The sequence below is a fragment of the Cololabis saira genome, chromosome 3, assembly GCF_033807715.1.
Source record: "Cololabis saira isolate AMF1-May2022 chromosome 3, fColSai1.1, whole genome shotgun sequence".
NCBI lineage: Eukaryota > Metazoa > Chordata > Actinopteri > Beloniformes > Belonidae > Cololabis > Cololabis saira.
Window position 1 is genome coordinate 44,818,680 of NC_084589.1, and position 26,806 is coordinate 44,845,485.

The 26,806-nt window shown below is 39.7% G+C and overlaps 1 protein-coding gene across 1 annotated transcript; it reads right to left on the bottom strand.

The window, feature by feature from the left end:
• Nucleotides 1-3,132: 3,132 nt before the first annotated feature.
• LOC133440669 (zinc finger protein ZFP2-like) lies at nt 3,133-25,562 on the bottom strand. Its single transcript, XM_061717992.1, has 3 exons — nt 25,032-25,562; nt 23,858-24,025; nt 3,133-4,939 (listed from the first exon to the last, which is right to left on the bottom strand). The coding sequence occupies exons 1-3, from the start codon at nt 25,560-25,562 to the stop codon at nt 3,749-3,751; spliced, it is 1,890 nt and encodes a 629-aa protein (XP_061573976.1). The 3' UTR covers nt 3,133-3,748.
• Between the last annotated feature and the right edge of the window lie 1,244 nt (nt 25,563-26,806).

The window sequence follows — 26,806 nt, forward strand, 5'->3', positions numbered from 1 at the left end:
GGTGTTTTTAGGATGCACTTTATGATGTTGTCCATTTTAATATTTTGAAGGGGAATCATCACTTTTAACTGTACCTGTATCAGAGAAAGAGTTGATGAAACAGGCAGCTGTTGCAAATATTCTGTTTGTAGGGCAGGTATGATTGGCTGTTTCTAACGTCAAATGCTGAATTAGTTGATATGAGCAAAGTTTCATGTTCAAGATTTGCACTTGATACTGTGAACGTTTCATTAAACAGCATTTAATTTTTTTGTGGCTCTAGTGGCCCTTTATTCAAGTTGCAGACAGGAAGGGGGAGAGAGAGAGAATGGGGATGACGTGCAGCAAAGGTGCAGGCCGGGATTTGAACCTAGGACCGCTGCAGGAGGACTGTAGCCTCAGTACATGAGCCGCTACTTAACCCACTACGCCACAGAGCTGCCCTGTGGTTAAAAAAGTACAATAATTCAGTATATGTTCAAAGTAGATACTGATCTAAATTTTACATTTAACATTACCGTAAATGTGTAGAATCATAAAAGAATTAATGAAAATAAAAACTGAGTCATGATTTTGTATTTTCTTTCATAGAAATCTAAATTCTTTTTCAAAATTATACTTATTTAAATTAAGTCAGATGTGTTTAAGATCTTAAATTTGACATTGCATGTATTCAAATTCTTATACATTTATCTTACATTCTAATTAAATTTTAGGCATTTAGTAAAAATTCTTAATATCATTAATCTCCACAACTCAAAATACTAATTAGTTCAATAAACTTTTTTTCAGTTCAATTCATGATGATTCTTGATGAAGCCAAGACCAGTGAAATAACAAACTGGATCAAAATGACGTGATTGAGGAAGTTGAGGATAAAGGACAAAAGTGCATCTCCACTTTTCAACTTCATTTGATGACATTTCTTTTTCCACATTGTTTTCTGATCTAAATGCAGGTTGTACTGATCACGCTGTACCAATAATCTGCTTCACTGACAACTTTCCTCTTGTTGATGCACTAAAGTCTTTTTTTATTTGTGTTTTTATTATTATTACGATAGATTGTTAACTCTTGGGTTTATGTTGAGCTTTTATAACTCACCACGAGGGGGGACTGCTGCTCTTTCTACATATGGAGAGTGTAATATTCCAGAATTATAAACAATAAAATAATTAATCCATCTAAAATGAAAACTTAATTACATTTTCATGATTATTTCTGACTAAATATGAGTTGAGGTAAAAAGACATTTACTTCTAAACGGATGTCTGATATAAAAGGGTTAAATCCAAAGTCTGTCCTCTTCCTGGAATCTGATCCCGATGATCCTCCCTCTTCTTCCTGGGGCCTGTACTACGAAGCAAGTTCAACATATCCAGGATATCTTTTCCTTATCCAGATTCACTAAGCGGGACAATTGCAATCCCGCTAAGCGGTCACACGACAGTGGTTATCAACTCGGTAGATCGACCCAGCTTTCTCCAATCTGGATATGAGCGCGTGCACATAAAAGGGGCGGTGTTTTCAGCGCATGACCAATCGCAAGCATGGAGAAGTCCGCTGTCAGAGCCGCTTACTTCAGCAGTGAAGAGCAAACTATAATTCTACAGAAATACGATGAGTATAGGAATATTATAAAGGCAAAAAGCAACACAGTTGCAGCTGCAAAATCCAGGAAAGACAGCTGGCAAAAGATCGCTGACTGTATAAATGCATAAGTTCATAGGGATATAAACATATATTTGAATATTCTGGGAATCTTAATCTTAAACTGTAAACCATGATCGGCAATATTAAAATAATAAAAGGCTTGCAATATTTCAGTCTGATTTGTAATGAATCCAGAATGTATGAGATTTTTTTTGTTTTTGTGTTTGCATTACAGAAAATCACAATATTCTAATTTTCTGAGACAGTCCTGTATATATTGGTTCTATAAGTATTGTTGTTGACCGATAACTTGTGCTGATGCTGTACCAAAGAATTGGGTTTATTTATTTATTTTATTTAATTTTTTCAGGAGGGGGGTATTTAGTATTTTAAAGTGACTTCTCAGAATGTTCGAGGGACGAAATTGAAAATCCCTTTTTTGCTATCCCCTTACAAATGCATCTTCTTTTTGATTTCTTCTTGATTTATTTATTTAATTGGTATTAGTTTTGGATTGACTGTACATCGGATTTTGGGTGATGATTTGTTTTATTTATTCATTGATTGATTTATTTTTTATTTTCTCCTCCACCTATTTTTTCTTTTTTTCCTTTTTTTTTGGATCGTTCATACAGGTACTCATCAGGGAAAGCAAAGGGGTTTTGGTGGTCCCTGAATACGCGTTCTGTTCGGAGGGATCCTCTCACGATCCGCGCACCAAGCTCCACTGGATTCTCTTCGACAGGGCATGTCATTTTCCAAGAGAGCTGATTGGTCAGCTGATCTGTATCTCGAACATAACCTGCTCCGGAGCAGGTTAGCTGTTCAGCATAAGTTACCATGGCGATAAGAAGTGAACCACCGTCGTAGTCCTGAAAACCCAGGGTTAAACCTGAAGTTACCTCGCTAACCCCAAATCCCGCTTCGTAGTACAGGCCCCTGCTCTCCAACCTGCAGATCTGCAGCTTCAGCACGGATCTCAACATCAGCTTTAAAATAAATCTTGTGGCAGACCAGTTGTACATTTAGATAACTTTATTTTATACATGTGACTAAATAATATTGTTAATTTCATATTATGTAAATAATGTGAAAAAGGTACATAAATATGTTGTAACTTTAGCTTGTATAGGTACAATAACACAGTTTGAATCATTTGAATTGCATTGTTTTGATTTAGTTTGTCCCATGAATTATCACGATAATCTGATGTACGCGCAGCTTAGATTTTAAAAAGCATAAAGCCTTTTACAGTTTTCAGCGAACTATGTATAACATCACAATATACAGCAAAATTTGGATACCGCAATATCGTATTGTATCGTGACTCAAGTATCGTGATGTGTATCCCACATTACACTCATTTCCTCATTCATTTGAGAAACAAATGTTCTTGTTTTCTAAATCAATAAAAACATTTTAAAAAGGGAAATAAAAGCAAACCGTATCTGACTGCACTGACTTCTGAAATCTTCAAGGTTTTTTGTTTAATGCTGCAGACATCAAAGTTTAGAAAATGGTGACAGATGGTTGGCTGTTCTGTTTCTGACGTGTTGATGGTTGTGTTTCTTCTTTTGTTTCTTCCTGTTTTTCAGAGAAACGTTATAAAAACTGAACACGTATATCAAACTTGGACTAACCTCTGAACGGAGTAGATGGAGAGAGTTTAACAACATGGACCTGCAGATTAACTTCACAAAGACAATGTGAGTGAAGAAGAAACAGACAGGAAAAAGAACGTGTGAGAGAGGCTTTGTAGATGAACGAAATAAACTGTCACGTTTAAAGAAACTTCAGCAAACGCTAACAGCTCTTTATTAAACCGTGGAGACAGCAAGTTACCAACAGCAACAAATAACGATTTTAAGAAGGAACAGGGATTAAAAAAACTCAATGCAGAACTTTAAAAGAAAGTAAACAACCACATCGTTCCCTCTGCGTCAAGTTGACGGAGAAGCATAAATCCGGGTTGAACCTGCAACCCTTGTGGGAGGGGATTAGGCTCATCGGCCACAGGAGGGGGTGGTTGGACTTCTGCGGGTTCTTCTTCTGTGGGTCAGACAGGAGTGGACAGCTGCCCCCGGAGGACGACAACATGAGCTTCATTTGTCACGAGTCACCAGACTTCTACTCCGGGTGATTTTTCATGTGACTCAGCAAATCCATTCTGCGGCCAAAACCTTTGTTGCACGTCTTGCACTAATATTGTTTTCTCGCTCGTGTGCGTGGTTATGTGGCTTTTAAGATTTGACAATTGAGTAAAGGTTTTTCCGCAGGTGTTGCACAGGTACGGTCTTTCGCCGGTGTGGGTCCTCGAGTGAATCACCAGGTTAGAACGTTGTGTGTAACTTTTTCCACATGTTTTACAGATGTAGGGCTTCTCGCTCGTGTGGATCCTCGAGTGAATCACCAGGTGGGAACTTCGCGTGTAACTCTTTCCACATGTTTTGCAGATGTAGGGCCTCTCGCCTGTGTGCGTGTATATGTGGCTTTTAAGATCTGATAATCTAGTAAAGGTTTTGTTGCAGGTGTTGCACAGGTACGGCCTTTCGCCGGTGTGGATCCTCGAGTGAATCACCAGGTTAGAACGTTGTGTGTAACTTTTTCCACATGTTTTACAGATGTAGGGCTTCTCGCTCGTGTGGATCCTCGAGTGAATCACCAGGTCGGAATTTTGCCTGTAACTTTTTCCACATGTTTTGCAGATGTAAGGCTTCTCGCCTGTGTGCGTGGTTATGTGGCTTTTAAGATGTGATGATTTTCTAAACGATTTGCCGCAGGTGTTGCACAGGTACGGCCTTTCGCCAGTGTGGATCTTCATGTGAGCTATTAAAATACAACTTTTACTGAACTCTTTCCTGCAAGTGCTGCAAGAAAATACCTTCTTCCCCGTGTGGGTCCTGGTCAGCTTTGATTTACAGTTCCTGTCTGACGGGACAGCAGCATCTTCGTGGTCACCGTGTCGTCTCATTGGCTGCGGATCTGCAGTTTTACTGGAGTCTGAGCGTAAACTTTCAGTCCCTTCCTCATCTTTGTTTTGAGCTTCAGGAGAAGTGTGCAACAGCAGCTGGTCACAGTTTGGTCCTGGTTCACCATTTTCAACTTTCACATCAGCAACATTGACCAATGAGACATCCACCTCTACGTCCTCATGCTTCATCTCCTGACCGCTGGAGTCTTCCTCCAGTTCTGTAGTCTGTGGATGCCCTGGTTCCTCCTGGTCCGGGCTGCAGCTCCTCTCCAGGTTATCCAGGTGCTGGTCACTGAAAACCCTGTCCTCCTCCACCTTACAAACATTTTCTTGTGGGAGTTCTGGAATTACAAAAAGGGACAAAAAGATAGGATTTTAACAAGTCAAAAGTGTTTCCCAGTGTTGATTGTTTGGTTGTATTTGTGAGGTTTAAAGTTTGTCCTGAACATTCGGTCTTCCTCTTCATCTATGTAGTATATTTGAAAACAAGTGCATTACTCTGTGACCATTAGGCGGCACTGTGACTCTACTCTTGTGTTACTGCGTTGGTATCGAGACAGTTGAAGAATAAAGTTGTTGTTCTAGGAATGGCTTCTTCCGTGTCATATATAACATGGTGTCAGAGTAAAAACTTGAAGTAAAACAAAAATAGGAAGACAAAATGGAGCAGATGAAACATCCGACCTCATTAAGTCTAGAACGAAATCTAGCGGAAAATTGGAGAGTCTGGATCCAGAGATTTGAACTGTTTCTTGTCGCCAGCGGAATCGACGAAAAGTCTGATGCAGTGAAAAGAGCCACGTTCCTACATGTGGCCGGGGACGAAGCAATTAAAGGTATATAAAACTTGTGACTTTGATGAAGATGTAGACGACTATGATACATTGAAAGAACTTTTCCGCCAACATTGTGAGCCAAGGAAAAATGTGACGTATTTGAGGCACCTGTTCTTTATTCGAGTGCAAGGAAAATCAGAGACTGTTGATGCATATGTGACTGATTTAAAAAACAAAGTGAAAGACTGCGAGTTTGAGCACCTCACCGACTCACTGATACGAGATAGAATCGTGTGTGGAATCACAGATGACCAAGTGAGAGGGCGACTACTGAGAGAACCGGACCGTATGCTAAATAAAGCAATAGACATTTGCAGAGCCAGTGAGTTGAGTCGGAGTCAGCTAAAAAGTCTACATGAAGAGGTCATGTCTGACCTCCAAGTTGGTGAAAATGTGCGGGTTACACAAGGCAACAAGTGGGAACCAGCCACTGTGGTAGAGAAACACATTTAGCCCAGATCAAACATTATCAAAACCACAAGAGAAGTGTACAGGAGAAATCGCAGATAGCTGCTCAAAAGAAGAGAGACTTCATTTCCAGTGACACCTGGTGACATCACACCAGAGCACTCGTGGAGCAAGACACTCTAACAAGTGCTGATCCAACTAGCTCTACTCCAGACTGTTCCGCTGTACTGCAGAGTCCAAGAGTAGCGACTGACAATGCTGTATCCAACAACAACCCTGTGAGAACAACTCGCTGTGGAAGGCCTGTTAGAGTGACTTGGTGTTATCTGGAATAAAAAACAGAAAAAAAAAAAAAAAAAAAAGAATGGAACAAGTATGATGTAAATGTTAGCGATCGAGCTGTTATGCGCTAATTGTGATCTTTTCAAATTCAGTCACAAGATTTAGGCATTAATGTTTTGTTTGAATTGAAAGTTATATTGTTACGCTTAAGTCAATTGTTTTTCCAGCTTCAAAGAAATATGCAGACTTAATACGGATCTGTGATATTGGATGGCAATTTTGGTTGGTAAATTTAGTCTCATGAGGACCGTATTATGTTATTTACAGTGCCTTTAGTGTAAACTTGGTTAAATGTTGTAATGCTGTTTTCATAACTGTCATGTCCATATAATAAATAGAAACTGTTATGAGGAAAACAAATAAACTTGAGAAAGGGAGGTGTAGTTTATTGAAAACAAGTGCATTACTCTGTGTGACCATTAGGCGGCACTGTGACTGTACTCTTGTGTTACTGCGTTGGTATCGAGACAGTTGAAGAATAAAGTTGTTGTTCTAGAAATGGCTTCTTCGCGTCATACATAACGATCTAACTACAAGTCCTGCATATGAACACATATATGAGCATCCTCCAACCATCGTGTTTTTTGCCAATGTCATCTCACATCTTACAAGTTCTAGTTCTACGGTATAGTGTATAACAACAGAAATGTTGACCGGTTTGAGAAGCAGGTTGATAACAGCCTATGGGATGATGGATACACCCATGATGATGTTGAACAAGCATATCAGTCATTTTTCAAGTCTTTCAACTCTGTATTCAACAGGTGCTTTCCTCTTGTCAGCAAAAAAGCAAACAAGGTCTCCGCATAGGGCTGGGCGATATATCGAGATTTTAATATGTATCGATATATTTTCCAACGCGATATGGTACGAGACAATATCGTTTATATCGATTATTACATTTTTTTTTTTTTTTTTAGGATTTTGAAAATTTTTTATGTTTTATTTGAGATTTGCGCAAATGTTTTGTTATTTGCACAACTGTCAACCTCAGTGGAAAAGTCTGCCTGTTACTGTCTACATTGTATTAATTGCACAGTGTATTTTAATTTAATTGTTATGCAGGAAAGGGATATTTGTTTTATTTTATTCAAGAAGCATTTTTATTCTATATATGCAGGCAGTTTATTTTTATTCCATTTGTTTTATACATGTTGATATTGTGCAGACCTCTGTTAATAAAGGAACCTGTGTGACATTTGGCACGAGGTTTTGTATTAAAACTGACTGTTTTTTTAAGGGTTTGCCTCAGAAAAAAATGAAGCTAACAGAGATGCTATGCTATAATGCTTTGGGGGAACCCCCAATTATGGCACAGAAAAAATATCAATATATATCGAGTATCGCCACTCAGCTAGAAAATATTGAGATATGACTTTTGGTCCATATCGCCCAGCCCTATCTCTGCATTTAGAAAACCCTGGTTTACACCAGATCTCCATAAGTCTCTGAAAGCTAAGAATAGATTGTATAAGAAATTCATCAGTAATCCATCCCCAATTAATATAGAAAATTATAAGACATTTCGTAACAATTATAATCATCTTGTTAGAACTGCCAAGAAAAATAACTTTTCCGACAAATTCAATGAGGCTTCTAATAACATAAAACTACCTGGGGAGTCATTAACCAGCTTCTAAATATGGATAAGTCTACAGCCACTCTTCCATCTCAATTTGGTGATGAAAATCGAGTCTACTCTGACCCATCTGACATTGCATACAATTATTTTGTTAATATTGGTAATATTGGTTTCTGACACATTTCCATCCTTCTATTCAGAGCTTCAAGCCTCCTACAGAGAAGGAAATCTTGGACATAATGATGTGCCTGAAAGACTCAGCTGCTGGTCATGATGAGGCCAGATCTAACTTAATTATGAAAACTAGACATTCAATTGCTAAGCCTTTCACCCATATTTTCACCAAATGTAGTCCCTGTTTACAAATCTGGAGACCATAGTGTATTTAGAAACTACCGAACCATTTCTGTTCTCCCATGTTTCTCAGAGATCCTGGAGAAATTGGTCAATAACAGAATGATGAAACATTTGCAGGACTGTAATATACAGTATAAACACCAATATGGATTTAGGAAAAATCCTTCAACAGAAATGGCTATAATTCAATTGCTTGATAAAATTCACACTGCAATCAATAATAATGAATACACTTTGGGAATCTTTCTTGATTTATCCAAAGCTTTTGACACAGTTAATTTTGATATTCTTCTTCAAAAATTATTACACCATGGATTTGCTGGAATCACTCATGTGTGGATTTTAAATTATATTCATAACCGTCAGCAATTTGTTATCATTGATGTTAAATCATCAGAGAGGGCCACCTTAAAATGCGGGTTCCCCCAGGGGTCTATACTAGGGCCCCTGTTGTTTTTGATTCATATAAATGATTTGGCCGCAGCCTTGTCCTCCTTGTTTCCTGTACTTTTTGCCAATGATACAAAGATATTTATTTCACATAATGATTTTTCATCTCTAATGGGAAAGGCTAACCATGATTTACAAAACATTTCAAAATGGTTTAAAAGGCGTTTATGTTTATGTTCTGGATCTCTGGAAAGCGTCTAGAGACAACATCTGTTGTATTAGACGCTATATAAATAAAAATTGAATTAAAATTAACAAACTATCACTGAATATAAAAAATCTAATTTTATTATATTTCCATCAAAATACAAAATATATTGTAAATCTAACACCGGTCTGTCTATAGGAGATGACCCGCTCACTCAGGTTACATCAACAACCTTCCTTGGTGTAATTATCCATGAAAGTTTAAGCTGGAAAAACCACATCAACCATGTCTGTAAAAAATATCTAAATCTATTGGTATTATTGGCAAATTCCGTTGGTTGGTGAATGAAAATTGTCTCCCAAACTCTTTACTATAGCTTGATATATCCATATCTCATTTACTGTAATATTATTTGGGGAGCTAGCTACAACACACATCTTCATAAACTTCATATGTTGCAAAAAAAGATTCTGCAGGATTGCCACACACTAATGAAGTTTTAAAAGTACTAAATTGTTAGTTTCTGACCTCTCTGTTACAAGTATGTTTTAAATCTGCTACTGTTCCCTCTGATTGGTATAAATCACTTATTAAACAGATTCCAAAGTCAACTAAAAGCGACCCTAGGGTCCCTCTTAATTATAGAGGAATCAGCCTTTTAAGTACAGTTCATAAACTGTTTTCTAATATTTTAAATTGTAGGCTGTATCAGTACCTAGAGGAGGAAAACATTTTAGTGGAGGAGCAGAATGGGTTCAGAAAACATAGATCCTGTCTAGATCATATTTATAACCTGTGTACTGTAATACGAGCTAGAACTTTTGAAGGAAAGTCTTTTGTTTGTTTTATTGATTTTCAAAAAGCTTTTCATTGTGTGCACAGAGATTTGTTGGAGTTTAAACTTGTGTTGGCTGGGTTTAACGGTTTATTTTACAAAGCAGTGTTACATCCCTGTAAATTTACTGTTTTTGTTTATTTATTATTTGTGAGTATCTGGTACTGGGGTGCAGAGGTTTGGTTGGGAGAGTGTTTCCTGTTGGAGGTGGCCTTTACCAATTCACCTGTCAGCTCAGGTCCACTGGTGTGGGAGGAGCTGGAGCTGCTGCAGGTGTGCTGATGGAGAGCGACGCCCACCTCTACCGGAGCCAACCAGAGGGAACCTCTCCCCTACAAAGCTGCTGCTGGAGCAGTGCACTTAGGCAGTCGTCTCACACCACCCATGTGTGAAGACGTGCTGTCCGTTCTGGCTGTTGTGAGAGCTTTGGGGCCAAATGTTTGGTTTCCCTCAGCCTTTCTGCCCAAGCAGTTTGGTTCCTGCTAAATCTTGTTGGTTCCTGCTAAATCTTGTTGGTTGAATGATTTACAAAAGTAATGGGAGCAGTAAGGTAAATATTAGATGGCTCCAACGCCTGAGTGATGTAAAAGCCTAATTTGTTGAGGATTGATTTAGAGTCGTTAGTTTAGTATAGTTCATTTTGTTGTAATTTTGTTTTGGTTAAAGGTTAGGTTAAGTTAGTGGATTTATTGTTTTAAGGTTAGGGTCCAGTTTTTTATGCTTGTTTCTTTGGTTTACGTTGGAGTCATTTTCTTTATATAAACTTTAGTTCTTTGGTTTAATTTGTAAACTGCTTTCCATACTGTTGTAAATAATCACTTGCATCATTTTCACCTTGAACAAAAGAACCATGGGTCAAAATAAAACATATCTTTACTCGCAAAACCTGCCTTTCATTTACATATTCTGTGATCCCTAGTAGCAGAGTACGTAATAAGCAGTGTGTAGGATCCATACTAAAAGTGCACATGCAACCAAAAGCCGAAAATGGCGTGCGCACAAAAAAAAAATCTGGATTCATAAAACCGTGTGCACGCACACTTGCACGCAATGTTCTCTTTATAAATCACAGTCCAGCTGGAAGGTTGCGCACGTGAATTCACCTCATACCCCGCCCTCTACACACCTGCTTGATACCATAAATGGGCAATGCAAACTACATGATGATTATATTTGCATATGAATGAGCCTGCTGAGCATGCGCAGCAGCTTCCTGCTGTTTGCGCGTCAGGATGAATGAGACGTGTCGAGCCACCGTGCCACTAAATTTCACAGAGACTGAGATGGAGATGTTGTTGATGAGGTGGAGGCAGGAAAACCACAGTATTTGGTGGTCACAGTAAAAGTATAAACAGTACAGTGAACAAGTATTTGATACACTGCCGATTTTGCAGGTTTTCCCACTTGAAAAGCATGTAGAAGTCTGTCATTTTTATCATAGGTAATGTGATGGAATCTAAAAAAAAAAAAATCAAGAAAATCACATTGTATGGTTTTTAAGTAATTAATTTGCATCAGAAAATGCAAGACTTGAAACCTGAGTTGTTTTGGACTGAGGATGATGCTAAGTTGGAATGGTTTTTCAGAGAGGAGGTTTTCTCTATAGCTACCGTTATAAAGAGAGCCTGGAAACAGAGAAAGGACAAATTATATGGAAACTGAGAAAGGATCTGTAATTTGATCTGTAATGTATACGTGGAATTTATAATTTTGTGTTTGTACGCAGCTGATGTTTGTTTGCTGGCGTAGTATCTGTGTCTTGTAAGGCCTTATAGGCTGTAACCTTAGAGGTGTATGACACATTAATAAACAACAATTCATTCATTCATTCATTCATTAATGAATTCATTCATTCATTCACAGTAATTGGTCTGCTCATTCTCAACTCAACAACAATTCAATATTTTACCCATCTTTAAGTTAAATACATATCAAACCTGCAATTTTGTTTTCAAAGTATTGTTCCTGCCAGTTTCATTTTCTTTGCTATGTAAAGATTGTTTTCAGTTCAACAGTGATATGCACCATTTTAATACAAGACAGGCTAATCATTTAAATCTCCTGAAGTTCTGTACTGGTTTGTGTCAGTTCTCCATCAGATACAGTTATGGAACACCTACAGCAATCTCGTCTACCTCTACTTCATTCAATCATTTTAAACATAAACTCAGGACACATTTAATTGATCAAATTAGTTAATTATATTTCTAGATTTGTTATTTTTTTCTTTAATCATGTAGATACCATGTATTTTATTAATGCTGCTGTTTATTTGCTTTGTCTTTGTTTTTAGACTGCAATCATGTATTCTGCATATTTTAAATCTTTGTACAATATTTTGCTGTATTTTACAGGTAGAGGCCTCGTATAAGCCCCTTGGGCTTTTTGCCTCAACTGAGCACTACTGAGGTCCAGCCAGCCGTCATTCGTATTTACGGTCAAATCAGCCGCTCCTAAATGTTCATGTGCTCCTATTTCAGCCTTTACGGTAAATGAATGAACGCGGCTCAGAAACGGAAAGATATGAAGTTAATGAGTTTGAGATAATGCAGATATTCCCTCACCGGCCTGGGCCTGGGACGGGTGGGTCGGGTTACCCGGGCCTGGCGGGGCCCGCCGTGCAGCCTGGGGTGCCTTCTGGCGGTGCTGGATCCCCCCGGGGAGGGGGAAACGGTGCGTGATTGTATGTCTGTGTCGGTGGGAATGCGGTATGGAAGGGTCCTGCCATGGAGGATTTGAGCCTCCATTGGCAGGACATCAAAAACTTAATAATTTATCAATATTATTTTATACAAAGATGGTTATTATTATTATTATTATTATTAGTATTATTATTAGTATTATTATTATTGTTATTATTATGTATAGTATATTATATTATTATTAGTATAGGTATCGAATAGGTGAATGGATGAATGAATGGGATGCCTGGGTCTGGGGCCCTCCGTTGTCGGGCCTGCGCGGGTGTCGCCTTGTTGGGGGGTTCCCTCTCTCCGGGCCCGTCTCCGGTCCCCCCCGCTGCCTCTACGGCGGGGCGCCCCTCTGGTCTTGGAGGGCCACTTTCGTGGGGGACGGGTGCGCCTGCCCGCGTCGGCGGCCGGGGCGGCTCTGTCTCTCCGGGCAGGCTGGCCCCCTGCCGGGTGGGGGTCGTTGGCCTGAAGGGTGAGGGCCTCCTGGCCGCGTGTCCGGCCCGGGCCGGGTGGCCGGGGATTGCCTGGGTCGCGGTCCGCCGCCGCGGGATCCCTGGCTGCTTCTTTCCGCGCCGTGGGGGCCCCGCCCGCGGGCCCCCTCGGCCGCCGCCGGGTGGGGGGGGGGCCTCGCAGGCGGTGGGTTGCCTCCCTCCTACTTCTCCCCTCTGTGGGGTTGCCGGTGGCCTGGGTTCCGGGCTCTTCCTTGTCGGCCTCTGGTCTCGCGGGTGGCGGGGTTGCTCCCCCCCCTCCCCCACTATAGATACACTTCAGGTGGAGCTTTGTTTGGTTTATTACACACACACACACACACACACACACACACACACACACACACACACACACACACACACACACACACACACACACACACACACACACACACACACACACACACACACACACACACACACAGTCATTTAGTCACATGCATACACACACACACACACACACACACACATGCATGATCATATACATACACACACACACACATAGACATACACACTGGCTTGTTCACCTGCATGCTGGCTCTCTAGTTTTTGGGTTTAGGTAGCGGTAGCGATAGCTTAGCTCAGACTGCGATCAGATCTCAAGATTTAGGTCGATTGCTGTTCGTGTTTTGGATGGCTCCGTGCCGGTTTCGTGCTTTGTTTGTGGTCTTTTTGTTGCAGATTTCCAGTGCTTGACGTGTGTCTCCGTGTGTTCCTGCTTCCTGGATTGGCAGTGGATGTCGTCACCCCCCCCCCCACCACCCCCCCCCCCCCCCCCTCAAAAAAAAAAAAAAACACTGGGTTTGTATGTGTATGTTTATGTATGTGTACGCATATGTGTGCGTATATATATGTATATATTACATATAGTAATAATGCACATATATACACTTTTGGTTTCTACCGTCATGGTATCAATCAATGATATGTGTGCAGACAAGGTAAAAAAAAAAAAAAAAAAAAAAAAAAAAAAAAAAAAAAGAGATAATGCAGATATGTTTTTTTCATATACCCAAACTTCCACTGTAATATTTACATGGTATTACTGTAAAAGAAAAGGATGAAACACTTTTCTTTTAAGATCTAAACTTCAAACACCTTTTCTAAAAAGGTCAGTCTCCTTTTTCGCTTAAGGTTCTGTTTTGCAGAGACTATAACAATGAATTCTCCCATAATTTCAACCAATAACCCATATAGCTCTCTTCATAACTAGAATCACTACAGGCACAATTAACTTCAAACAATTTTACTGTACAATTATTGAAATATTAAGGTGTAACCTTCAAACAATTTACTTTTCTACAAAAGTCAATCGCCTTTTTTGCTTCAGGTTCTGTTTTGCAGAGACTATAAAAATGAATTCACCCATAATTTCACCCGATACCTCATATATCTCTCTTCACAACTGCAGTCACTACAAGTATGCTTAATTTCAAACAATTTTACTGTACAAATATTGAAATATTAAGGTGTAAACTTCAAACACTACTTTTCTACAAATGTCAGTTGATTTTGTTGCAGAGACTGTAAAAATGAATTATTCCATAATTTCAGCTAATACCTCATATACCTCTCTTCAGGACTACAATCACTGCAAGTACGCTTAATTTCAAACAATTTTACTGTACAAATATTGAAATATTAAGATCTGAACTTCAAACCTTTCACTACAGGTTTGCTCAATTTCACATTCACTGTACTTTTATAATCCACACAGAATCACAGGCTCAGTCCCGTCACCACAATCGCCTCATTGTTTTATAATCATCCTTAAGCACACTATGTGGATATTTGATTTAGTTTTAGAATTCATTTTTACAGTCTCTGCAACAAAGGCGACTGACCTTTGTAGAAAAGTAGTGTTTGAAGTTTACACCTTAATATTTAAATTTTTCCACGGTAAAATTGTTTGAAATTAAGCATGCTTGTAGTAATTGTAGTTGTGAAGAGGGCTATATGAGCTATTGGGTGAAATTATGGGAGAATTCATTTTTATAGTCTCTGCAAAACAGAACCTGAAGTGAAAAAAAGTGTTTTCCTCTTCCTTTTCTTTTACAGTAAGAGTGTGTAAATATTACGGTGGAAGTTTGGGTGTAATCAAGGTAATGAAAAAAAAAACACATCTGCATTATCTCAAACTCAGAACTTCATATATTTCCGTTTCTGAGCCGCGTTCATTCATTTACCGTAAAGATTGAAATAGGAGCACATGAACATTTAGGAGCGGCTGATTTGACCGCAGCTGCTTGAGCTGGGGAGTTTCCCATTTAGTTGGTTTGCTTCATCACCACGGCTTTTAACTGGAAACAAAGGGATCTTGTAGGAGTCATACTCATGTGTTCATTCATTCAACTTTCCAGGGTTACGTACCGACTCTGTGGAGTCTGATTTCAGGTTTCCAGGCGAGGTCCAACAGTCTGCGCTGACGGTCGAGCTCTTCTTCATACTCCAAGATGCTTTTTTCAAACACTGACAATATTTCTACAGCAGCTGCTGTTAGTCGCTGACCGATAAACTCTCTCAGATGATTCACCTTAGACATTGTTGAAGAGGAAAAAGAAAGGAAACAACAGAACCGTCCTCCTCAAAGGAATCACTGCTCACGTGTTCCGTTCGCGCCAAACTTCCGACCTTCCGCCGGGTGTTACAATCTGGAGTTCCGGTAGAAATCACGGTTCTACGGATAGTTCCTTCTCGCAGTTACAGTCAGTATTTCATTTACCAACGAAAATAATTAGAACAAAATGCATACAACATTCTTTTCATCACTGGTTTACTACGACTTCTGTCATTTAGCAGACGCTTTTATCCAAAGTGATTTACATCTGAGAAAACAACACAAGCAAGAAGGTTTAGAAAGAGTTTTATTTTTTCCGACACAATGAGAGCTGACGCAATTTATATGATAAGCTTCTGATTGTTAATATCAATAAAAAAAGAAAATATGTTTTAATTCATGTGTACTTTATTATTTGTCATAAAACATTTATGCTGTTAAGAAACTTTTATTGCAATGGGACTCAAAATAATACACATGGTAAGTCTTTTGAGACATTAAAACATTTAAATATCCAACTTAGTTTAGTTCAGCGCTTCCAGTCGGTGGATTTATTATTGACGTGCACATGCAGGACTCATGAGTCACCGTTTGGCATTAAAATAAAAACGTAAGTTAAGTCAGAGGGAAGGTAAACTTCGGATGGTACGACCAGAGGGAACACAGGGAAGGAAATGAGGATCAATTAACATGATTTTGGTGTGAAATATATAGATATACAAGACACATTTAAAGCTGCAGTTTCCAACATTTAACCACTAGAGGGAATAAAGATCCCAAACTAACCCCCAAACTCTTTTTTTTAAATGTATTAATAAATATTGCTATACAAACACCAACAAGGTTTACAATAGTGTGGAACAGCTGATACAATGATGGAGTAAATTATAACAATAATAACAATAATAATAATAACAATAATAATAATAATAATAATAATAATAATAATAATATAACAATAATAATAATAATAATATAACAATAATAATAAAGATGAGTAAGTAAATAAATATAGAATAATAATAAATATATAGATAAATAAAACAGGAGAATAAAGCAGGTATGAGGAATAGAATCAGATGCATAGAAAACAATAAGGAAAGGTCAAGACAGTTATAAATAAAAGGTTAGTCAGAGGATACAGGGAAAAACTTTTCATAGTTGATTAAAAATATATAGCTTTTTTGTTGTTTATCAAATAAAGAGATTTAATGAGATAATTTAATTCTAGTAGAAAAGGGGCAAATTTAGGAGTAGCACCAGCACATTTTTGTTTGTGAATAAAGCTAAAAAGTAACTTGTGTTCCTTTCTCTTCCTCTAGCCATTTGGCTCTAGACCTAATAAAAGCTCCTTTAGCCAAGTCTAAATAAAACTGATCCAGGTGTAGCTGGATGTTTTTAATTCAAGTTCATCTTTAAGGTAAGTAGTTCTTTTGAGAGAAAGACATCAATTTTATACATCAAGTCAGATTCTAGCCTATGTTTTTCCTTCTTTAGCTCTTTACTTATTTTTATAGCAACATTTCTGACTTTATACTTGAATAATTCCCATTTGTTTTTATATTTATCATTCAAACCATCATTGAGCATCTCTTTAACAAGATTTTTAACTGCAGTATTAGAAGATACATCTTTTAGGAGACAATGATTGAATTTCCAGTAACGTCTTATATCAGAGGTCTTTTGGTTAGCAGTTAATTTCAGGATGATTTGTTTGTCGTCTGATAGACGGGCAGGAAAATGGATAATCTCTTTTACATATTGAAGAGGATGAAATTAAAAATAAATCTATTCTAGATTTTAAGGATTGTCGGTTATTACACCAGGGGTCCGTTTCACAAAGCAGGTTCAACCAACTCTGAGTCTAATCCTGAACTCTTAGTTGATCTACTCTGAGATCGGAATATCTGAGTTTTCGGTTCCAGAACAGCGGATTTGAGTTAATTTACTCAACGTAAGTAGTTTCACCTGGAGTTAAGCGTGTGCGCCACAACCATAGACATATATACATATGTATATATGTCTATGGCCACAACTATCAAAAGCCAGTATCTATAGAGCCCTGATACAACGATTCACCATGGCAACCGGCGACAACAAAAGATCCACCTACTTTTTCTTTTTTTTTTTTCAAACTTTATTTAACATTTCAATTTACAAAATCCCTTTGAGGAAACGTTAGTTTGCATCTGAAGATCCACATACTTCACGCCGTGTCCTTTTTCACCCGAATGGAATTAGAGATTTTAATGGGCGCATACGGCGAATTTGAACATGTTTTTCTAAAAAAGAGTAACACCGCAGCACAGAATATAATATCAAATTAATTTAACAGATCTCTACATCATTCACCTGCAATCCTGTGGAACCCCTTGATGGCTTGGACAGGTTTATGTAGGCTTGCCACCCGTCCCTTGAAATACGGAATTGTTCCGTAATTGGGAATTAAAAGTTGCGTTCCGTATTGAACCAATACAGACACATATTATGCTCTTATTTATTCATGTAATAATATACAGGTGGAGGTCGGAAAATGTGAATATATTGCAAAACATCATTCGTAGTAAATTCAACTTAAGGTGAAACAAATATTATTTCCCACTACATGCAAAGTGAGATATTTCAAGCCTTTATTTGTTATAATTTTGATGATTACGGCTCACAGTTTATGAAAACCCCAAATAAAAAATCTCAAAAAATTAGAATATATTATGAAATCATTAAACAATTCAATCATCAAAATTATAACAAATAAAGGATTGACATATATTGCTTTGCCTGTAATGAGACTATGTAATGTACATGTATTACGTGGTCTGATAACCATCTCCCGACGAATATTTAATTCTCTGCGCATTAATTCTGCACCTTCATCAATTGTGTCTTCATCAAAAGGACATGCCATGTTCGTGACAATGGACTTCTAATATTTATACTGACTCTGTTTTTAATGACAGACGGCAGAACTCGCCTGCTGACTGAATGAATGAGGAAATCAAATGTGCGTGTGTCTCTGAAAGAGGGAGGAGACGGAGAGAAACTCCAGGTTCGCTGAAATAAACCTGGTCCCGACCAGGTTAGATTCAGAGCGTCTGTTACTACGGTAACTGACCGAGAGCTTAAATTACCTCTCTTTGTGAAACAGGCTAGAGTTACTCCTCTTTCTCTGGTTTGAGTTACCTCCCTTTGTGAAACGGAAAACTCAGAGTTTCCCTCATTTCAGGGTTAACAGACTCAGAGTTTTCACTAAACCTGCTTTGTGAAATGGACCCCAGAGGGGTATTCCAGGAAGCAGGTTCAACAAATTCCGAGTTTAAACCTGAACTCTGAGTTGACTTAACCTGAGATAGGAAAGTCGGAGTTTTCGGTTCCAGAACAGCGGATATGAGTTAGTTCAATCAACTCTGAGTTTGTTAAGCTCGAGTTAAAAAGCCATCATCAGTAGAGCCCTGAAACAAGGATTCACCATGGCAACCGGCGACAACAAAAGATCCACATACTTTTTCTTTTTTTTTTTTTTAAGTTTATTTAACATTTCAATTTACAAAATCCCTTTGAGGAAACATTAGTTTGCATCTAATGAAGATCCACATACTTCACGCCACTGGAGTTAGAAGTGTTAATACGTGCGTATGGCGAGTATGAGAGCATTTTTCAGAAAAAAACACGAAACACGAGGAGAGAAATGGCGTGGGGGAAAGTTGCTGCAGTCAATGTGTAAGTTTGAATGCAGTATTCATTTAACATTTAAGTGTTTCTCAATCCTGGTCCTCGTGGGCCCCTGTCCTGCATGTTTTAGATGTTTCCCTGCATGAACACACCTGATTCTAATTAAAGGTCCTCATTAGCTTATCACCAAGGTCTGCACAGCTCTGTTGATGACACAGGTACTTGTATCACGGTGTGCTGAAGCAGGGTAGCATCTAAAACATGCAGGACAGGGGCCCATGAGGACCAGGGTTGAGAAAACACACTGTCTTATAATATTACAGATGAAAGCAGTGGTGGAATGGTATTGAATGAAATTTTATTGTCATTTAGATCAAACCCGGCTTCAGGGGAAAATGTTTTCTTTTATTTTTTTTTTATGCATTTATGGAATTACTCTGTGTCTATTTGTATTGATTTATTCTATTACTTAATACATATAAAATAACTACAAATGCATATCAGAAAAACATGATGGATTTCACTAGGTATTATCTTTCCCAACACTTATACCCCCCCCGGTGGTCGGTCGCTATCAATCTGGTTTTTAGCTCTGCAGTGTTACTAACTTACAAAAATGAAAATGAATCAGACAACCACGCAATTTTAAAAAAGAAAGAAAGAAGGCAAGTGATGCTCCAATGTTGCCCCAGCAGCAGAAGATATTAACGGGGCTGTTAGCCACTGATGGATAAATTATGCAAGTTCATTTTAAGGTAAGATATCAAATCACCCTACCCTCTTATAAATCTGTTTAAGGGAAATATTTGACTTTTTTTTAACTCTCTCTCTCTCTCTCTTTCTGTCTTCTGCTCCTCCCTCTCCTTTAACTGTTTGGAGTTAAACTCGGATGTCCCAGTGATATTGTTGCACTGATATAGTGAATAAAATACGTTGCGTTTGTTAGATACACCTTTTCTGCTCTCTCTGCCGCTTGCCCCATTGGCTGAATTGACGCCACTGAGGGAGGAGACGGAGAGAAACTCCAGCTTTATTGAAGTAAACCTGCTAGGGAGCAGGTTAGGTTCACAGGCTCAGTTGCCATAGTAACTGACTCAGATTTTGAGTTAACTCGCTTTCTGGAACTGAAAACTCTGGATTTCCCTCATCTCAGGCTTAACAAACTCAGGATTTTCACTAAACCCGCTTCCTGGAATACCCCTCAGGGGTCCGTTTCACAAAGCAGGTTTAGTGAAAACTCTGAGTCTGTTAACCCTGAAATGAGGGAAACTCTGAGTTTTACGTTTCACAAAGGGAGGTAACTCAAACCAGAGAAAGAGGAGTAACTCTAGCCTGTTTCACAAAGAGAGGTAACTTAAGCTCTCGGTCAGTTACCGTAGTAACAGACTCTCTGAACCTAACCTGGTCGGGACCAGGTTTATCTCAATGAACCTGGAGTTTCTCTCCGTCTCCTCCCTCAGTGGCGTCAATTCAGCCAATGGGTCTTTACGCAATACACATCTGTTTTCTGCACCACGGACAGCAAGCGGCAGTTAGAGAGCAGAAAAGGCGTATCTGACAAACGCAATTTAACTCATTCTGTTCACTTTATTCACTATGTCAGTGCAACAATATCACAGGGACATCCCAGTTTAACTTCAAACAGTTAAAGTCCAAATGCAAAAAGGAGAGGGAGAGTAAAAAAAAGTCAAATATTTCCCTTAAACAGATGTATAAGAGGATTTATATCTTACTTTGAGATGAACTTGCATAATTAATCCATCAGTGGCTAACAGCCTCGTTAATATCTTCTGGACCCATCACTTGCCTTCTTTCTTTTTTTTTATTGCGTGGTTGTCTGCTTCCTTTTCATTTTTGTAAGTTAGTAACACTGCAGAGCGCACTTTGTTTTAACTTTATTTAAAACTTTATTTAAAAGTTCCAATTACAGTCAGAACATTGACCGTGGACAGTCAGGCATCAAGGAATTAAATAAACAAATACAGTATGAGACATAAAGTGGATGAAGTGCATAAGTCATTACATAAGTAACATAAATATAATAAAATAAATCAATTTAAATAAAAAGAAAGAAAATGGCAGGACATATATTATATCTGCAGAGCGCACTAAAAACGAGATTGATAGCGACCACTGTCGTCAGGGACGCTGGGACATTTCAAGATATGAGGGGGGGGGGGGGGGGGGTACAAGTGTTGGGATAGATAATACCTACTGAAATCCATCATGTTGTTCTGATATGCATTTGTAGTTATTTTATATGTATGAAGTAATAGAATACATTAATACAAATAGATACAGAGTAATTCCATAAATGTATTTAAAAAAAAACATTTACATTCTCCCCTGAAGCCGAGGTGTGGCAGCTGCCGTACCCAATTGACGGCCCTGATCTAATTGACAATAAAATTTCATTTTTTTTTCTTCAAAATATGCTCTCATACTCGCCATATGCACGTATTAACGCTTCTAACTCCAGTGGCGTGAAGTATGTGGATCTTCAGATGCAAACTAACGTTTCCTCAAAGGGATTTTGTAAATTGAAAAGATAAATAAAGTTAAAAAGAAAAAAAAGAAAATGTATGTCGCTCTTTTGTGTCGCCGGTTGCCATGGTGAATCCTTGTATCAGCGATCTACTGATGCTGGCTTTTGATTTCCCTCACGCTCGCGCTTAACTCCCGGTGAAACTACTTAGAGTTGAGTAAATTACCTCAAATCCGCTGTTCTGGAACCGAAAACTCAGAGTTTCCGATCTCAGAGTAGATCAACTAAGAGTTCAGGATTAGACTCAGTGTTTGTTGAACCTGCTTTGTGAAACGGACCCCAGGACTGCTCTCAGTAGCTAACGAACAATAATAATAACATGTGCAATAACTAGATGTGCAATATCTATGCATTACCTGTCTACCTCACACTCATTCTACCTGCTTTTTTTGCAGTTTTTCTTTCCTTTGCACTATTTTTTGTTTTTATCTCCACCGCAACGCATATATATTGTCCATATTTTGTAATTATATACATCTTATATATACTTTTTTACCTTTTTACCCCCTTCCCCACATGCGTGCGTGTGTGTGTGTGTGTGTGTGTGTGTGTGTGTGTGTGTGTGTGTGTGTGTGTGTGTGTGTGTGTGTGTGTGTGTGTGTGTGTGTGTGTGTTAAGTGACGTGAGTTTCCCCATTGAGGGAGTAATAAAGGACTATCTTATCTTATCTTATCTTATCCAAAGTGATTTACATCTGAGAAAACAACACAAGCAAGAAGGTTTAGACGGACTTTTTTTTTCCGACACAATGAGAGCTGATGCAATTTATATGATAAGCTTCTGATTGTGAATATCAATAAATAAAAGAATAGTATTTTATTTTAATTCATGTGTAGCTACTTTATTGTTTGTCATGAAACATTTATGTTGTTAAACCTTTATTGCAATGGGCCTCAAAATAATACACATGGTAAGTCTTTGAGACATTAAAACATTTAAATATCCAACTTAGTTTAGTTCAGCGCTTCCAGTCGGTGGATTTATTATTGACGTGCACATGCAGGACTCATGAGTCACCGTTTGGCATTAAAATAAAAAAGTAAGTTAAGTCAGAGGGAAGGTAAACTTCGGATGGTACGACCAGAGGGAACACAGGGAAGGAAATGAGGATCAATTAACATGATTTTGGTGTGAAATATATAGATATACAAGACTCATTTAAAGCTGCAGTTTCCAACATTTAACCACTAGAGGGAATAAAGATCCCAAACTAACCCCCAAACTCAGAATGACTGTTCATTCATGCATGAAGTTCTGAGCGACTGATTACAGCTGTATGTCAGTTAACAATCCATCAATAACCTTTTTGACTATTGTCATATCACCACAGTCAGTTAACACCTTGTTTTTACATTTACTTACAATATCTATGATTTCTCTCTCCTCCACAGCTGTGAGAAACATTGAATCTGGATTTCTACTTATTAATGTTTCCTTCCATCCAGAGCAAGCGTGCAGGTGAACAAGCCAGTGTGCATGTCTATGTGTGTGTGTGCGTGTATTGTATGTATATGATCATGCGTGTGTGTGTGTGTGTGTGTGTATATGTATGTGTGGCTATGTATGGGTATGAGTGTGTGTGTGTGTGTGTGTGTGTGTGTGTGTGTGTGTGTGTGTGTGTGTGTGTGTGTGTGTAATAATCCTAACAAAGCTCCACCTGAAGTGTATCTATAGTGGGGGAGGTGGGGGAGGCAACCCCGCCTCCCGCAAGGCCAGAGGCCGACCAGGAATAACCCGGAACCCAGGCCACCAGCAACCCCACAGAGGGCGACCCAGGCAGTCCCCGGCCACCCGGTCCGGGCCGGACACGTGGCCAGGAGGCCCTCACCCTCCCCGCGCCCACGAAAATGGCCCTCCAAGGCCAGAGGGGCGCACATTTTCGACAAAACTACCCCATGTCTCATTCACCTGTAAGCGAGGCCGGTTTTAGGGGGGGGCAGGGGTGGGCTTTGCCCACCCAAACGTGCGTCCTGCCCATCCAATCAAATTGATGGGGATCCTTTATTTTTTTATAATTTTATTTTTTTATAAATATAAAAAAATATCACAGAATATCTGTACCGTTTCTGATTGGGTGGGCACCGCGCATCATTTTTAGACACAACAATGAACGCATACCGCAAAAGTCGTGTCTCGGCGGAGGGACCCGACGTCCCAGCAAAATGAGCAACAGAGAAGTTCAGAACAGCACACAGAGCACACACTGAAGGCTGATTTATGGTTCCGCGTAACACCAACGCAGAATGGTCACGTCGCCGCGTACCCTACGCCGTAGACTATGGCATAGCCGTGGCAACAGAGCCTGCACGGCAGCGCACCGCACCGCCAGCCGCACCGCCAGCCGCACCGCCAGCCGCACCGGCGCTCTACGCCCTTGCCGGGATGGAGACGCCTCAGACCCCCAGTAGCTGACAACCTGGCAGGGCACATTCGACGTGACCGCCCGGCCGCGAGCCGGCAGTGAAGCCGGGAGCGGCAGGGGCCCTCCTATGTCAGGCTGCGGTTGCCAGTTGGTCTGGAGGAGCGGCGGGGGGGGGGGTCACACTGGGACACTCTGAGCCGAGGAGGACCGGTGGGAAGTGGACACGGGGGCTGGAAGCAGAGTGCGCGCATGGGACAGAGGGGGGCGTGGGCAGGACTTAAAATGAAGGCATCCGATTGGTTCTTTCCCCCCTGCCAATCCTCTGGTCCTCTGACCAATCCGTGCCATTCGGACCGCAAAAAACAGATTGGTCAGAGTTTTTACAGGATTAAAGCTGTCAGAGAGGTCAAATTTTTTTCTTTCCTTTTTCTGAACACATTATTCACTGGCTACTCTCAGGATGGAAGGACCATTTCACCCAGTATAACAATAAATGTTTTTGAATACAGTCACAGACTATACCTTTAAATACTATGAAAAATGTACACAAATATGTTGTAACTTTAGCTTGTATAGTTACAATAACACAGCATGGATCATTTGAATTACATTGTTTTGACTTAGTTTGTCCCATGAATAATCACGATAATCTGATGTACGTGCAGCTCAGATTTTAAAATGCATAACGCCTTTTACAGGTTTCAGCGAACTATGTATAACATCACAATATATAACCTCTGAACGGAGTACATGGAGAGAGTTTAACAGACGTGTGAGAGAGGCTTTGTAGATGAACGAAATAAACTGTCACGTTTAAAGAAACATCAGCACATACTAACAGCTCTTTATTTGCACGGTGGAGACGGCAAGTTACCAACAGCAACAAATAAAACGATTTTAAGAAGGAACAGGGATTCAAACAAACTCAATGCAGAACTTTAAAAAAAAAAGTACACAACCACATCATTCCCTCTGCGTCAAGTTGACGGAGAAGCATAAATCCGTATTGAACCTGCAACCCTTGTGGGGAGGGGATTAGGCTCATCAGCCACAGGAGGTGGTGGTTGGACTTCTGCGGGTTCTTCTCCTGTGGGTCAGACAGGAGTGGACAGCTGCCCCCGGAGGACGACAACATGAGCTTCATTTGTCACGAGTCACCAGACTTCTCCTCCGGGTGATTTTTCATGTGACTCAGCAAATCAATTCTGCGGCTAAAACCTTTGCTGCACGTCTTGCACAAATATCGCTTCTCGTCCGTGTGCGTGGTTATGTGCTGTTTAAGAGCTGATGATTGAGTAAAGGTTTTGCTGCAGGTGTTGCACAGGTACGGCCTTTCGCCGGTGTGGGTCCTCGAGTGAGCCACCAGGGTGGAACGTAGCCTGTAACTTTTTCCACATGTTTTGCAGATGTAGGGCTTCTCGCCCGTGTGCGTGTATATGTGATTTTTAAGAAGTGATGCGTGTCCAAACGATTTTCCGCAGGTGTTGCACAGGTACGGCTTTTCGCCGGTGTGGGTCCTCGAGTGACCCACCAGGTGGGAACGTTGCCTGTAACTTTTTCCACATGTTTTGCAGATGTAGGGCTTCTCGCCCGTGTGCGTGGTTATGTGCCGTTTAAGATTTGATAATGTAGTAAAGGTTTTGTCGCAGGTGTTGCACAGGTACGGCCTTTCGCCAGTGTGGATCTTCATGTGATCCATTAAAATTACAACTTTTACTGAAATCTTCCCTGCAAGTGCTGCAAGAAAATACCTTTTTCCCCGTGTGGGTCCATGTCAGCTTTGATTTACAGTTGCTGTCTGACGGGACAGAAGCATCTTCGTGGTCACCGTGTCGTCTCATTGGCACCGGTTCTGCAGTTTTACTGGAGTCTGAGCGTAAACTTTCAGTCCCTTCCTCATCTTTGTTTTGAGCTTCAGGAGAAGTGTGCAACATCAGCTGGCCACAGTTTGGTCCTGGTTCACCATTTTCAACTTTCACATCAGCGACATTGACCAATGAGACATCCACCTCTACGTCCTTGTGTTTCATCTCCTGACCGCTGGAGTCTTCCTCCAGTTCTGTAGTCTGTGGATGCCCTGGTTCCTCCTGGTCCGGGCTGCAGCTCCTCTCCAGGTTATCCAGGTGCTGGTCACTGAAAACCCCGTCCTCCTCCACCTTACAAACATTTTCTTGTGGGAGTTCTGGAATTACAAAAAGGGACAAAAAGATAGGATTTTAACAAGTCAAAAGTGTTTCCCAGTGTTGATTATTTGGTTGTATTTGTGAGGTTTAAAGTTTACAACAACAGACACTATAACAAAACAAAAACAAACACTGTTTGAAAAGGGGATGGCAGAAGCAAAGCTTATTAATTTCCATCCCCCGCCAACACACATATAACAAAGACAACCATAACACAAAGTTACTCCCTTAAACCCTCTTCCCCTCAATCATTTCATTTCTTTACATCAGTTTATCTCCTCTTCCCTTTTATACATTTCAAAGACTGCTTTTCTGTACTTGCTTTTAAATTGACTGACACTTTGACTAAGTTTAATTTCATCTTCAAGGCTGTTCCACAGAATAACCCCACCAACAGAAACACACATACTCTTAAGAGTTGATCTTACACTTTGTTGTTGTAATTTAAGTTTTCCTCTTAAGTCATACCTTTTGCCACCTTCCCTGTCATAAAATAATTTTTGAATTAAACTTGGCAGAAGATAGTTTTTAGCTTTGTACATGATTAATGCAGTTTTCAATTTGACCAAATCAAAAAATTTTAACGCAGAGGCCTTAAGAAAAAGTAAATTAGTGTGATCATTGAACCTGACATTGAAAACTGTTCGTATGGCTCTTTTTTGTAATATGTATAGAGGCAACAGGTTGGTTTTATATGCATTACCCCAGACTTCCACACAGTAACTCAAATATGGCAAAACAAAAGAATAAT

Excerpts from the sequence above, each read along its gene's own strand:
- LOC133440669 (XM_061717992.1), bottom strand. The coding sequence starts at position 25,562 with ATGAAGATCCACACTGGCGAAAGGCCGTACCTGTGCAACACCTGCGAC. Across the intron at positions 24,026-25,031 it reads ATCACCCGGAGGAGAAGTCT|ACCAACTGGCAACCGCAGCC; the intron begins GGTGACTCGTGA and ends CCGCTCCTCCAG. Across the intron at positions 4,940-23,857 it reads GAGCGCCGGTGCGGCTGGCG|CCACAAGAAAATGTTTGTAA; the intron begins GTGCGGCTGGCG and ends ATTCCAGAACTC.